Raw genomic sequence first — 13649 nt, 5'->3', positions numbered from 1 at the left:
CGGATGTAGTATTTTGTTTTAATAATCCCAAATTTAGCTTATTCTGGAATAATTCGAAACTTCTTCCATTAACCGGTCAACAAAAGTCAGTGACCTATTATATCAGGTCACTTGAGACGTGTCAAGTCCTTATTAGTCCAAACAAAATTTAAAAAACGAAAAAAAAATTCCTAAAAATCACAAAAGTCACAGAACTAATACTCAGCCTCCCCTTCGCCTACTCACCAACTCACCCTAACCTCTACCATATTTCTAAACTGTTGACCTAGTCGTCGACCCGCCGCGCTTTCCCGACCCCCGGCCTCTGGCTTCACCATTTTCCTCTCTCTCCGAAACACCCTCCCATTCCCCCATGAAACCACCAACAAAACCCCTCCCCACTGCCCAAAATCCCAAATATTTCCTCCCACCACCCCGGCCCAAAACCATAGAGGCTAGAGTTTTCGATGGTGGGGGAGGGATTTTGTGGTTTTGGGTGTGAGGGAGGTGATTTTAAGGGGTTTTATAATGGGTTTTTTTTTTATTGAGAAATGTCGTCGAAAAACTGGAAAAGGAGATAACGAGGGAGGGTGGGGGTTCGCAACACCGGCGCGGGGAGGGGGAGGGGGAAGGGGGTTAGCGGCGTAGGGGAGGGGAATAGTAGTAGCCGAATTTTGGGTGAGGTTGGTGGTTTTTGGGGTTTGGTTGGTTGGCGGAATTTGGGGGCTATTTACGTTTTTCAATTCTAGTTACCGGTGATTGGTTGAATGAGTTTTTTTTATTTGTGAAAAACTACCTTTTAAACTCTAGATTTTGCGAAAAACTACCCTAAAAACAAAATGTTGTAATTAAATACCTTATAAAGTATAAAATCTTGTAATTAACTACGTTCCACCCTAATGACACATTTGAATTTTATTTTCCGACGTTGACCATGTCACGTGGCCCTTTAACGATTGAATTCCCCCTTTTCCGCTAAAATTTTCCCACTTTACACCAATTCAGCCCATATAATTATCAAAGGGGTTGCAAAATAAGCAATATAAAATATGATTAATCATATTGTTAAGGAAAAGATTTGGTGTAAGGCGGGAAAATTTGGGGGAAAGAGGGGGGGGGGGGGGGAATTAAGTCATTAAAGGGTCACGTGACCCTCATGTGACATGGTCAACGCCAAAAAATAAAAGTCAAATGTGTTATTCCGGTGGGAGGTACTCAATTACAACATTTTATACTTTATAAGGTAGTTAATGACAACATTTTGTTTTTAGGGTAGTTTTTCGTAAAATCCAAAGTTTAAAAGGTAGTTTTTCACAAAAAATCCTTTTTTTTATATTTTGGGTTTTTTTTTTTACAATTACCTCCTACAATTGTTGCTATTTTAGCAATTACCACCTATAATTTTGGTTTTTTTTTTTTTTGAATTTTACCACCTACTTGGCTCTTAATTGAAGTGTGATGTCATGTGGGGTCCACTAACTACTTTCTCACCCTATTTTCCTCCTTTTCTTTCTTTCTCTCTCGATTTCTCATTCTCCTATATTTTACTCTTCTCAAAGCTGGGGAAAATTGTCAAGTTAAATTACAAATATTCATGTTAATTTTTTTCACGAATTGAAGTTTTTCCCCAACTTAGAGAGGAGAACAATATGAGATAGAAAGGAAGGGAAGGAAAAAGGGCGGGAAAGTAGTTAGTGGGCCCTAGGGGTGAAACTAATGCGGTTTAAAACTGAACCAAACCACAAATGAAAGCGAATTAAATTAGAAATCTTGTTCGATTTTATTTTTCTAATTTGGTTTAGTGTGGTTTTAGGAATCCCAAAATCGAATTAATATGGTTTGATTTCTGTTTTAAGATTTGAAAAACAAAAAACCAAAATCCAAACCAAATTATGGCCCATATTTTAATTATAGTCTAGCCCAACACTAATTTTAACCCGACATATACATAAACATAAAAATAATATAACTTGTCTTTGTTTTATGACCTAGAATGTCAACCAATGTGGGAAGATACAATAAATGATCAATTAGATGGAGCAAGAAGGTAGAGGATGAAAAATTTTTGTGTGGTTTGATTTTCTTTTGAAAAATCGAATTTAAAACGGTGTGGTTTGGTTTTGTTGCAATAGTATGGGTTGAAAAATCTCAAAACCAAATTAATGTGGTTTAGTTTCAGTTTGAGCTATAAACCCACACCGCAAACCAAACTTTCACCCCTAGTGGAACGTGACGTCATATTTGAGTTAAGAGCAAAGTAGGTGGGGAGTTTGAATTAACACACCACTGCCACATTTTCAAACTATGTGGTAATTGTAAGTGACACATATCACAAAATAATTGGTTAAAAAGTTTTTTAAAAAAAAAAAAAATTAAAAACAAACGAAATTAAAAAAAATAAAAAAGCATCAAGCCAAAACCCTTAGCACCGGCCTAAGCTACTTGATCTGCCAGTTAATGCCTTCTAGTATCCCAACTGCATCGATTTCCCCCTCTTATCTCTTTTTTGGGCTAACTTTCTCCACCAGAAACCCCCAACCTCCCTCCTTATCTCCTTTTTCCCATTTTTTAAAAATAGCTCTCTCAATTGGAAGCCTATAAAAACTACCTCCCCCACGCCTAAAATCCCCCCAAATATCGCCCCCCCCCCATCGAAAATCCTAGCCGTTAGGGTTTTGGAGAGTTTCGGGTTTTTAGGAGTGAAGGCATACGGGAGGGGTTTCCTTGGTGGTTTCGTGGAGGAATGTTAGGGTGTCGCAGGGAGGAATGAAAACAGCGACACCGGGGATGGGGGAGGTATGGCGAGCCGGCATGAAAGGGGCGCAAGCTGGGCAGTAGGGTGGAGGTTAGGGTGGGCTAGCGGGGAAAGGGAGGTTGGCGGGTTTTTTAGTGGGATTTTTTTTTGTATTTTTTTGTTTTAACTTTTTATTATAATTTTTTGGACCGATCAGGACTTAACATGTCTCAAGTAATCTGATATAACGGGTTATGGACTTTTTTTTAATAGTATGGGATTGAAGAAAGTAAAAACCCTCAAAGTTTACAACCCTCAAAGTTGGGATTATTCCAGAATAATCCAAACTAGAGATTATTAAAAGAAAAAGGAGATAGAGAAAAGGTGGAGAAATAAATGAATTTGAATATCTAAATTTTATTGGGGATCAATTTTATTTCATAATCCCACTTGTTTATATATATAGGGCACAAGGTAGTGACACTTGGCGTTTCAATTTTTCGTCAAGTGTCGCGCCACGTAGGATAGACTTAAATAGACTTTACAAGATAAAAAAAAAGTTAGTTACGTATGATAGATTTAAATAGACTTTACAAGATAAAAAAGTTAGTTTTGAATTCTATTTAGATAGAATTTTAGGATAAAATTGTTAGTTTAGAGTTTTATTTTCGATAAAATACCACTATTTCAGATGTACACATTGAATTATAATTTTATTCAAAAAAATTATTAGATTATAATTCTAATATTGTTTAAAGCGTAAAACATCCATTTATAATATATACTAATCGGCTAAAATAATATGAGTACTTCACAATATAATAGAATTTTCTTACTATGTAGACCCATCAATTAGGGTCGGATCATGAGTCATCTCAAATTGGGCCACTTCAGGTTATGAGTCAACAAATGTTCAACTCTTTCCCAAAGTTTTAGGTTCGGACCAACCCAACGGGCTTTGAACATTTATTTCATTTAATTTATTTTTTAGTGTATTAAATTGAACTTTTTCACTAGCAACATTATTAGTCATTACATGCCTATTAGATAGCAAAATCGTTACAAGAGCATATCAATTCCTAACTAATTTGTATCAATAATATATTTTTAAATTTGATATATAGATTAAAAATTTATTTTACAATTCAATAAACAAATCGGGCATCACATGGGGCACAAAACTAGTGTGTGTGTGTATATATATATATATATATATATATATATATATATATATATATATATATATATATATATATATATATATATATATATATATATATATATATATATATATATATATATATATATATATATATATTATGGTGTCCAATAAAGGGGTACTTTAAACTAATGTTCAACCTTCAAATATAAGGGATAACTGCTATTTGAAGTAACGATTTTAACTTATATTTGAAAGCTAGTAAATTTATTGTCCTTAACGGATTATTAGCCTTAAAAGTATATCGCTAAACACGCTTTAATAAAGTGTATTTGGCGATTTACTTTTACCTTTTATAAAAGTGTATTTGGTGATTTACTTTTATCTTTTATTATCCTTATCAACTTATAATTTCCCTTAATCTTGATTGAGATATCCTGTCCTAGATCTAAGGGTTAAGGACTTACAGTTTCTTTTCAATTCTTACCTTGCTCATGTAAGTTGTTATGTCTTTATATCTCTATGATCCATCTTATTAGCTTGAGATATATATGCTTTTGGAAAATTAATAGTGAGAGTATGCTGTAAATTGTATGGTTATATTTGCTAGTAACTAAATTTTGTGTGATTGACAGATAACACATGGACTATTAGATTTTTCATATTCATCTTATCATCAGGTAAGTTTTCCTTTTTTTTCTAATATACGAAGTGTAAGATAACATACCAAGTGTAAAAAACTTCACGTGTTAATTATTCTTGGATGGAAAGAGTACTAATAAATATTTAATTTATTGTATTGGAAATGAATATGAAGGGTAAAATAAAGCTATCCATCTTTTAAAGGAACTTTTGAAAATTACTACCATCTATTGTGAAAAAAAAAAAAAAAAAATTACCACCTTGTTTTTTTCCAAAAGTTTTGAAAATCCCACCACTTAGTGAGATGATGTCATTGTGGGACCCACAATTTTGTTTTCCCTCTCTTTCCCTCATTCTTCCCTCGAAATCCCCTGTTCTTCTACTCCCCTCTTTCAATTTCATCTCTGAAATTTGATATCATTTACAAAAATTTCGCAAATTAGGTTATAATTTCTACAATCTAACCTAAAACGAAGTGGATTGATTATATTAATTAGGGTTTGGATAATTAATTTGGGGGTTTAGCTAAATTGGACAAATTAGGGTTTATGAAGTTAAAATGAAATGAATAAATGGACAATTAAACAAGTAATTACCACGAATAAACCATTAATTTTCGAATTTAGAAAAAACCCCTAATTGATTACCCTAATTTGTCGAATTTAGCAAAACCCCCAAATTGATTACCCAAACCCTAATTAAACTAATCAATTCAGTTCGTTGTAGGTGAGATTGTAGAAATTATAACCTAATTTGCGAAATTTGTGTAATTGAAATCAAATTTGAGAGATGAACTTGAAAGAAGGGAGTAGAAGAATAGGGAAAATCGTGGGAAAGAGAGGAAAAACAAAATTGTGGGTCCCACAATGACGTCATCTCACAAAGTGGTAGGATTTTCAAAACTTTTGGAAAAAACTAGATGGTGAAATTAAAAAAACCTTGAGCTGGTATTTTCATTTTTGGCAACAATAGATGGTTGGTAATTATCAAAATTTTCCTCTTTTAAATAAGAACATTAGACAAACATATAAAACCTATTGCCTTGAGTGATGACATGAAGTGTATTTTAATTAATGCTTTATTTGGATAAGAAAGAAGTTAAGAAAGGAAGTAGATGGAAGAGAAAGACAAGCAAAAGTTGAATTCAATTTCTCCACAAATTCTCTCCATTCATTGTTTCCTAAAGCCACCCCAAATGCTAATCCCTCGCCACTCACTGGCACCAGGATTGATGAAATAAAATCGTGTGCGCCGGTGTATATCAAGACTAGCACCTTCCTCTCCTTCACTTTCCACCTTAACTTGTTAGTTGAGACGATTAATAAAAGAGGGGGGGTGAATTGTATTGAGTTCCTAATGACTACTTTTGCGGAATAATAAAACAAACAGTTAGGAACTTGCACAGACACACTTATTTTACGAGGAAACCATCCAGGGCCCAACTGGAAGTAAAACCTCGACCCTACCTTAGGGATTTCAAACACAAACACTTTCACTATAATAGGGCAAACACCAAGTTACAACCTATTATGCACAGACCTTTACTTACAAGTTCCTACTCAGAAACTTGCTACTCGATAGGACCCTATATATCCTACCCAATCTAAGTCCCACACTTAGATTCTCTCGTACTACCAAAGTACAAATCTCTCAGCTTCTCACTAGAAGCTTACATAATCTGTATGCGATGTAAAAATAACAAACTCACCCAAATAACCTTAACCAATACAAGTGTATGACACCTAGTATATGATAGGTAAGCTATGAACAAAATATGAAGCTAATATGACAAGATTAGAAGCTTGGTAAACTTACTGAATCAATGCTCTATGATTTTCTTCACGCATAAAACTCACAAAAACCTTAAACCATTTCAATCTCTACTATTTATACAAGTATGACTTGTATAGTAAGTAGGTTTTCTAAAAGATAAATAAGTTAACTTAACTTATCTTCAAGTCACGGTTTTAAGTAAATCATATTTAGAAGATAACTTAACTTATCTTCTTGTTCCTATCGAACTTCCTGTTGTTTATCATCTTTTTAAATCTTCTTACAAGCGTTGCCATCTCATCCTCATCAACTTCTGATTCCTCTGAGTCTTGAGCCTTAATTGCAAGACTCTTGTTCTTGGAAATTTCAAAATTGGAACTCAGATGAAGTTCATGAGTCATCAATGATCCAGCTAGTTGTTCCATGTTGAACTTGGTGAAGTCCTTATCTTCCTGCATGGAAATGACCTTGGATCTCCAACGTTCATCCTGTGGTAGGATCCTTAAGATCTTCCTTGCCTGTTCATCAATAGGAATGTGTCTGCCAAGCGAATTCAACTCATTAATAATATCATTGAACCTAGTGAACATTTCCTCTATAGATTCCTTAGATTTCATTTCAAACCTTTCATATCTAGACATCAATAATTCAATATAGAACGTTTTACCTTATTAGTACCTTCATGAGTTACCTCTAGTAGATCCCAAATCTGTTTAGCAGACTTGCATCCCATGATACGATTATGTTCATGAGGTCAAAGTCCACAATGTAAATACTTTATGGCTAAAGCATTCAATTCAAGTTTTTGATAATCTTCTTTATCATAATCGGATATAAGTTTAGGAGCCACCTCGTTCTTTTCATTAGTTGAGGTTATTTCAAAATCACCAGATTCAATAACACGCCAAACCTGGTAATTCTCTGCCTTGATGAAGATCTCCATCCTGTTCTTCCAGTAGGTGTAAAACTTAGCTTTGAACATGGGAGGGTGTTGGGTGGAATATCCTTCTTCAAGTTTCTCCTTGTAATTCATCTCTCTAGTAACTTACTCAGCAAAGTTATATGCTTACACGTGAGAACCTTGCTCTAATACCAATTGTTAGTTGAGACGATTAATACAAGAAGGAGATGAATTGTATTGAGTTCCTAATGACTACTTTTGCAGAATAATAAAACAAATAATTAGGAACTTGCATAGACACACAGATTTTACGAGGAAACCTTCCAGGGCCCAACAGGAAGTAAAACCTCGACCCTACCTTAGGGATTTCAAACACAAACACTTTCACTATAATAGGGCAAACACCAAGTTACAACCTATTATGCACAGACCTTTACTTACAAGTTCCTACTTAGAAATTTGCTACTCGATAGGACCCTATCCTACCCAATCTAAGTCCCACACTTAGATTCTCTCGTACTACCAAAGTACAAATCTCTCGGCCTCTCACTAGAAGCTTACATAATTTGTATGCGATGTAAAAATAACAAACTAACCCAAATAACCCCAACCAATACAAGTGTATGACACCTAGTATATAATAGGTAAGCTATGCACAAAATCCGAAGCTAATATGACAAGATTAGAAGCTTGGTAAACTTACTCAATCAATGCTCTATGATTTTCTTCACGCATAAAATTCACAAAAACCTTAAACCATTTCAATCTCTACTATTTATACAAGTATGACTTGTATAGTAAGTAGGTTTTCTAAAAGATAAATAAGTTAACTTAACTTATCTTCAAGTCACGATTTTAAGTAAATCATATGTAGAAGATAATCTTTTTCCGATAGAAAGATATAGAATAAAATCTTTTTAAAACCGATTTTAAGAAACTGATTTTAAATAAAATCTTTTCATAAAATCTATCTTTTTATCTTTTCCAATTTTATCTTTATTTACCAAGCAACTTGTCACATTCTGTACGGAAGATTACTTGGGCGTCACGCAGGCTAAGTTCCTAAAGGAACTTACTATCTTCACTCGCAGTCCAGGCTGACACCTCAGCTTGCTGTCTTCAAGTTCCTGTTAGGGAACTTAGTTCTTGTTAGAGAACTCTTCTTCAACTTGATTTAACTTTCTGTTTAAAGGCTCCTTTAGTCTTCTTAGCTTAAGTTACTTCTTCCATCACCAAGATCAATTTCACCTAAACTAATCCAACACTTAAAAGCCTTTATTAGTAGAGTTTGCTTTAGTTTAAGTTCATCATCATCAAAACCTTAAGCTTCAACATAACTTCATAGTTTTGGGTTCTAGAGTCCGACAACCAACCAAAGGGAGACCTCAATGGATGCCCCTCCTGTGTCGGCCTCATACTCCTTGGCTTCTCTATGATCTTTCGGTTTCATACCTTCACAACTGCTGGCCACCAAAAGCACGTTATGTTCTTTCCACTTACACAAATAGATGTTTAGCCGAAAATGTGTAAATCAATCGATTTCATTATCCTTTACATGCCCCACCTCTTATCACAATGAAAGCACAAGCCTTTTGTTCTCCTCTCTTGAAGTGTCCAAACTCTATGTGCCTTTGTGTCTCTTTAATTTCCTTGGTTGACATCATATAGCTAGGCCGGGCTATGGGCAAATCTTGAGATATGCCTTAAACATTGGGACTTCAAATTAAGGTTTGAATTAACACACCACTGCCACATTTTCTTGTTTAGATCAATTAGTTGTTGGTGTAGTGGTGATTGAGGCTACACTTGGTAAGAAAAATATGTATTCGATCCCCCAAAACAATGATTGGGAGGGAATAGAAACTTAATCACCCAAAACTGATCCGGATCAAAATTAGCCCAAAGGGGTGAATCGGGTGAAACACACACACACACACACACACAAAAATAAATAAAAATCTCGTTTGGGTCATGTAACGAACTTTGCCGAACTGACCCAGACATAAGGCCGTCTTAATTTTTTTGGGCCCTATTCTAACCTTAAAAAATTGTGCCCTAATAAAAAGCTAAAAAAACAAATACTGTATTATTTCAATAACAATATATTAATTTTTTTTACAAGAAAATAATTCATTTAATATAAATAATATTACACCATCAATATATGCAAATTGAAATTACAAAGTAGATTTAAACAAAGTTTGGAGCAACAATTAATCTAATACAGAGTGTGTTAAAAAAAAAAAAAAAAAAAAAAAAAAACTAATACAGAGAGTAATTGTTTGCTGCAAATCTCAATTTAATCAATTAGGTATTTAGGTAGAACCCATTTCAATATTTCTTTGACTTTCTATCTTGAAAATGGCAAATTAGCAATAATAAGCTCATAGAAAAATTAAAATAGAAGTTTCTTTACTAAAAGAAAGACAAATTTGCCGTTAAAGAATGTAGCCCGTCTTGTGTGCAGTTGACCACACCGTATAACCACTTAAAATAACCCCTAAAACATTGATTAAATAGCCTCTATAATATCGTCTGAATAACCTTTATAACACTGACGAAGTAACCTTTTAGCACTGATGAAGTAACCCCTTTAACAATGATCAAGTAACCCCCATTACACTAGCGAAGTAACTCCTATAGTGGCTGGTCACACGATGTGGCCAGGCGCTTTGTGTAAAAAATATGGAAAACACGAAATTAAAATACAAGAAAATCCTTTGCACATCGCTGTAATTGATAAAGGAAGGTAAAAGTTTAATTGGAAAGTTGATAAGTTTGGGTAAGGTAAAATGAGAAAATTAATGACAAATTATAAATAAATAAAGGAAGATTGAAGGGTTTTATATTTTTTCAAGGAAATTCAGAGTAATCAACGGAAGAGCAGAATCTAAGCATTGAATTGGAGTAAATGAATAGAAGGAAGATGAAAGCGTTTAAGCTTCAAATGCGCGTGAGAAAGTCAAGCAATTTTTTTTATTTTTAATTTAAGATTTGGGCTCTTTACAAAATTGGGCCCTTGATATTTCAGGGCCCTGTGCTAAGAGTCTGTTTGCACGGCCCTTAGCCGCCCCTGCCCAGACGCATCTTTTTATAATAACCAAGGTCCACCTCTTTGGTGTTAATGAGTGGTTCCTCTCTTCAATATATCCTACCATATTTATTGACAAAATGACAGTTCTAAGTTATAAGGGTCAAGATGTCTCATTTCAGCCTTAATGTCCTCCTTAAATAATACTATTATTAAGGAAATTTTGACATTTGTTACCGGTAAAAACACCTCGCTTCACCTTTGCTATTGGTTAATTATTATTTTTTTTTACTTTACTACCGCCTAAATCATAATTTGTTAAAAATCACTAACACTTAACGGAATCCGTTATTCAAAAAAAAAAAAAAAAAAAAAAAAAAAAAAAACCAGCCACCACTAACAATCCCCTGCCCCTCCTGTCAGCTACCCTCCCCCCTCCCCCTTCCGGTAGCCAGCGCCCAAAGCTGCGGCCGGCGCTGGCGACCTCACCTGAATCGAACCCCTCCCCTTCCCCCACCTAAAAAACCGACACCTCTAACCTTAAACCACCAACCCGAAACCTCCCTAAATGGGGTATAGGGTTTCACTTATAGTGGTTTTGGGTGGCTGGGGAACTCCTTTGCGCGGCTGATTGGTGCTCTATTACGGTGAAGAGAGGTGCGGGTTGAAATTGCGGTGTTATGGTGGGCATTTTGCGGCTGATTTGCAATGTTTTGCGGCTGATTTACGGTAAATGGTGTTTCTGACATGGTTAGGTGTCCGTTTGGGGGAAGGGAGAGAATAGGGGTTGCTGATTAGTAGGCGTGAGGCTGCTGGGCGATTTGTGTTGTCAGTTTGGTCATTTCCGGCATGGTTGGGTGTTGGTTTGGAGGAAGGGAGGGGGGAGGGGTGGTGGATGTAGTGGCTGCTAGAAGCCACGAGTGGAGACGACGTTTGGCAGCGTTGATGGGGGATAAGGGAGGTGGCTAGGGATGAAGTGGTGGCCGGACGGTGGTTGGGCACCACTAACGGAGATAGTAATAATGTAAGACATCAGCTAGTGATTTTTAACAAACTCCGATTTAGGCGGTAGCAAAGTAAAATAAATAAATAAATAAATAAATAGCCGGTAGCAAATGTGAAGTGATGTGTTTTTTTCCTTGGTAGCAAATGTCAAAATTTCCTATTATAATCCTCCAATGGAAAAACCATCTCTATATACTTTTGATGGTTATCGGGGCCCTTCCCTTCCAAGATTGATATTTTCAACTTTTGATGGCGTCGATCGATGATCCCCACCACCAGCTCCTCTTCATACCTACGTTGGTTAATACTCCTGTTATATATCCTCCTCACTTATGTGTTATTTTCATGCACTTGGCTGACTGAAACCTTTGTTCAGTTGAATGACTGGTGGTGGTCGACCTCCTAGGTTACCTCCCACCAATACCTTCATACTAATAATTAAACAATTATTGTCTATGTAGCGTGACACTTGATGAAAAGTTAAAGCGCTAAGCGTTGCTGGCTTGTTGCCTCGTGGCATAGCTAAAAATTTATATCAATTATATAATATGATATGGGCTAGCCAAAAAATAATAAAGGGTAGTGTAAACAAATAAGAAATAAGGGGGTTTTTTTTTTTCCAAAGATTATCTCATATTGTGAATATATAGTGGCAAACTTACAATTGAAAAAATAAGAAAAGAAATTGATGAAGCATTTGTTAATGCATTATATATGAATATGGTACTATTGAGTTGGTATGTAATTTAAGCTCGTATAAAGTGCATAAAATAAAACAAGGGCTACGTATAAGCGCAACATTAAATAGATTTTCTTATTTGATATTAGTTTATAAATGGATAAGAAAATTACGCGCTAATGAGTGTAATTGTTGAATATATTTCATTAAAACAATATATCTATGTAATTGAGTTAGTTGGCCATGTATTTATATGATGTATATGACCTTGAAATATGCAGTTGTAGGTTCAATTACTTTGATGTGCTATTGTGTTGGGCAATGTTGGTGGTGCAAAACAAAAAGAAGAAGAAAGGAAACAAAGCTCAGAAAGAAATACTTCAAGGGAAGATTAGAAGAACAAAGGATAAACCAAGAAGAAGCTCAGAAAACAAAACTCTTTACAGAGAATGAGTTAAAAAAAGCAACTGACAACTTCAATGAAAATCGCGTAATTGGTAAAGGGGGACAGGGTACGGTGTATAAAGGAATGTTAAGTGACGGGAAACTAATCGCTGTCAAAACATCAATCTCATTGAATGAAAGCCATTGGAAGGAGTTCATAAATGAGGTAATTATACTCTCACAAGTCAACCATAGAAATGTAGTTAAGTTGCTTGGATGTTGCTTGGAAACTAAAACTTTACATTTAGTTTACGAGTTCATTTCAAATGGCACTCTTTCAAAACTCATTCATAGTCCTCATGAAGAGTTTCGAGTAACATGGGAAATTCGTCTAAGAATTGCATCTGAAGTTGCCGGGGCTATTGCTTATCTACATTCATCGTCTTCATCTCCTGTTTATCATAGAGACATCAAATCATGTAATATACTCTTGGATCACAAATACACGGCCAAAGTTTGTGATTTTGGAATTTCGAGATCCATTAGTATGGATCAAACCCACTTAACAACTTGTGTACGTGGGACATTTGGTTATCTCGATCCTCAATACTTCCGTTCAAGGCAGTTCACCGAAAAGAGTGATGTTTATAGTTTTGGAGTGGTTTTGGTTGAAGTATTAACAGGACAGAAGCCAATTCGTGTGACTTCTGACTATGCAACGAGTTTGGTGATGCAATTTGTCGAAACAGAAGATTCGGCTTTAAATGAGATGCTAGATCCTATAATCTTAGAAAGTAGTAATATGATTGAAGACATAATGGTAATCGTAAGTCTCGCAAAGCGTTGTCTCCACCCTGATGGAGCTTTAAGGCCAACAATGATGCAAGTCGCCATTGAACTAGCGTGTTTGAGTAAAAAGGTACATGCTAAAGTTGCTGCTTTAATAGAAGGAAACACATCAGATCTAAGTCAAGAGTTTTTTTCTACAAAAACACATCTAGACGAACCATGCTCCGGCCTTTTGAATCCATTTTAATTAAAATGTAGTTTGATATCTAAAGGTGTGGGATTTAAGATTTGTACTTTGTTTTGTATGGGTTTTTATTCTCTTTCACCTTTCGTGAATGAAGAAAGACTTCTCGAACAATTTGATTATCGTCTTTTCATCATATTAACTAACAAATTGATTAGCTTCTTTACATCGTATCAATCAATAATCAATCAATCAATAATCAATAATATATATACTAAAAGACACACCAATAATGACAAGTGTCATCTCCTGGTGTCTCCTTAATTATTATTATTTTTTATATATAAAAAAATCTATTAATTAAGGAAACAAGTCAATTTCAAAAATAG

At 35.0% G+C, this 13649-nt stretch overlaps 1 protein-coding gene across 1 annotated transcript in view; it reads left to right on the top strand.

Annotated features, from left to right (window-relative positions):
* The window catches only part of LOC145638071 (wall-associated receptor kinase-like 1), a 28286-nt gene extending 14952 nt beyond the window's left edge, over positions 1–13334 (top strand). Inside the window, exons 2-3 of the mRNA XM_081689034.1 lie at positions 4508–4552; positions 12185–13334. Of these exons, the coding sequence (XP_081545160.1) occupies positions 4508–4552; positions 12185–13323 (1184 nt within the window). The 3' untranslated portion in view covers positions 13324–13334. The remainder of the gene's footprint in view (positions 1–4507; positions 4553–12184) is intronic.
* Positions 13335–13649: the final 315 nt, after the last annotated feature.

This window comes from Chenopodium album, chromosome 7, assembly GCF_948465745.1.
Source record: "Chenopodium album chromosome 7, dcCheAlbu1.1, whole genome shotgun sequence".
Classification (NCBI taxonomy): domain Eukaryota; kingdom Viridiplantae; phylum Streptophyta; class Magnoliopsida; order Caryophyllales; family Amaranthaceae; genus Chenopodium; species Chenopodium album.
Note: the sequence above shows the minus strand (reverse complement) of the source record. Positions and strands in the feature narration are given on the sequence as shown.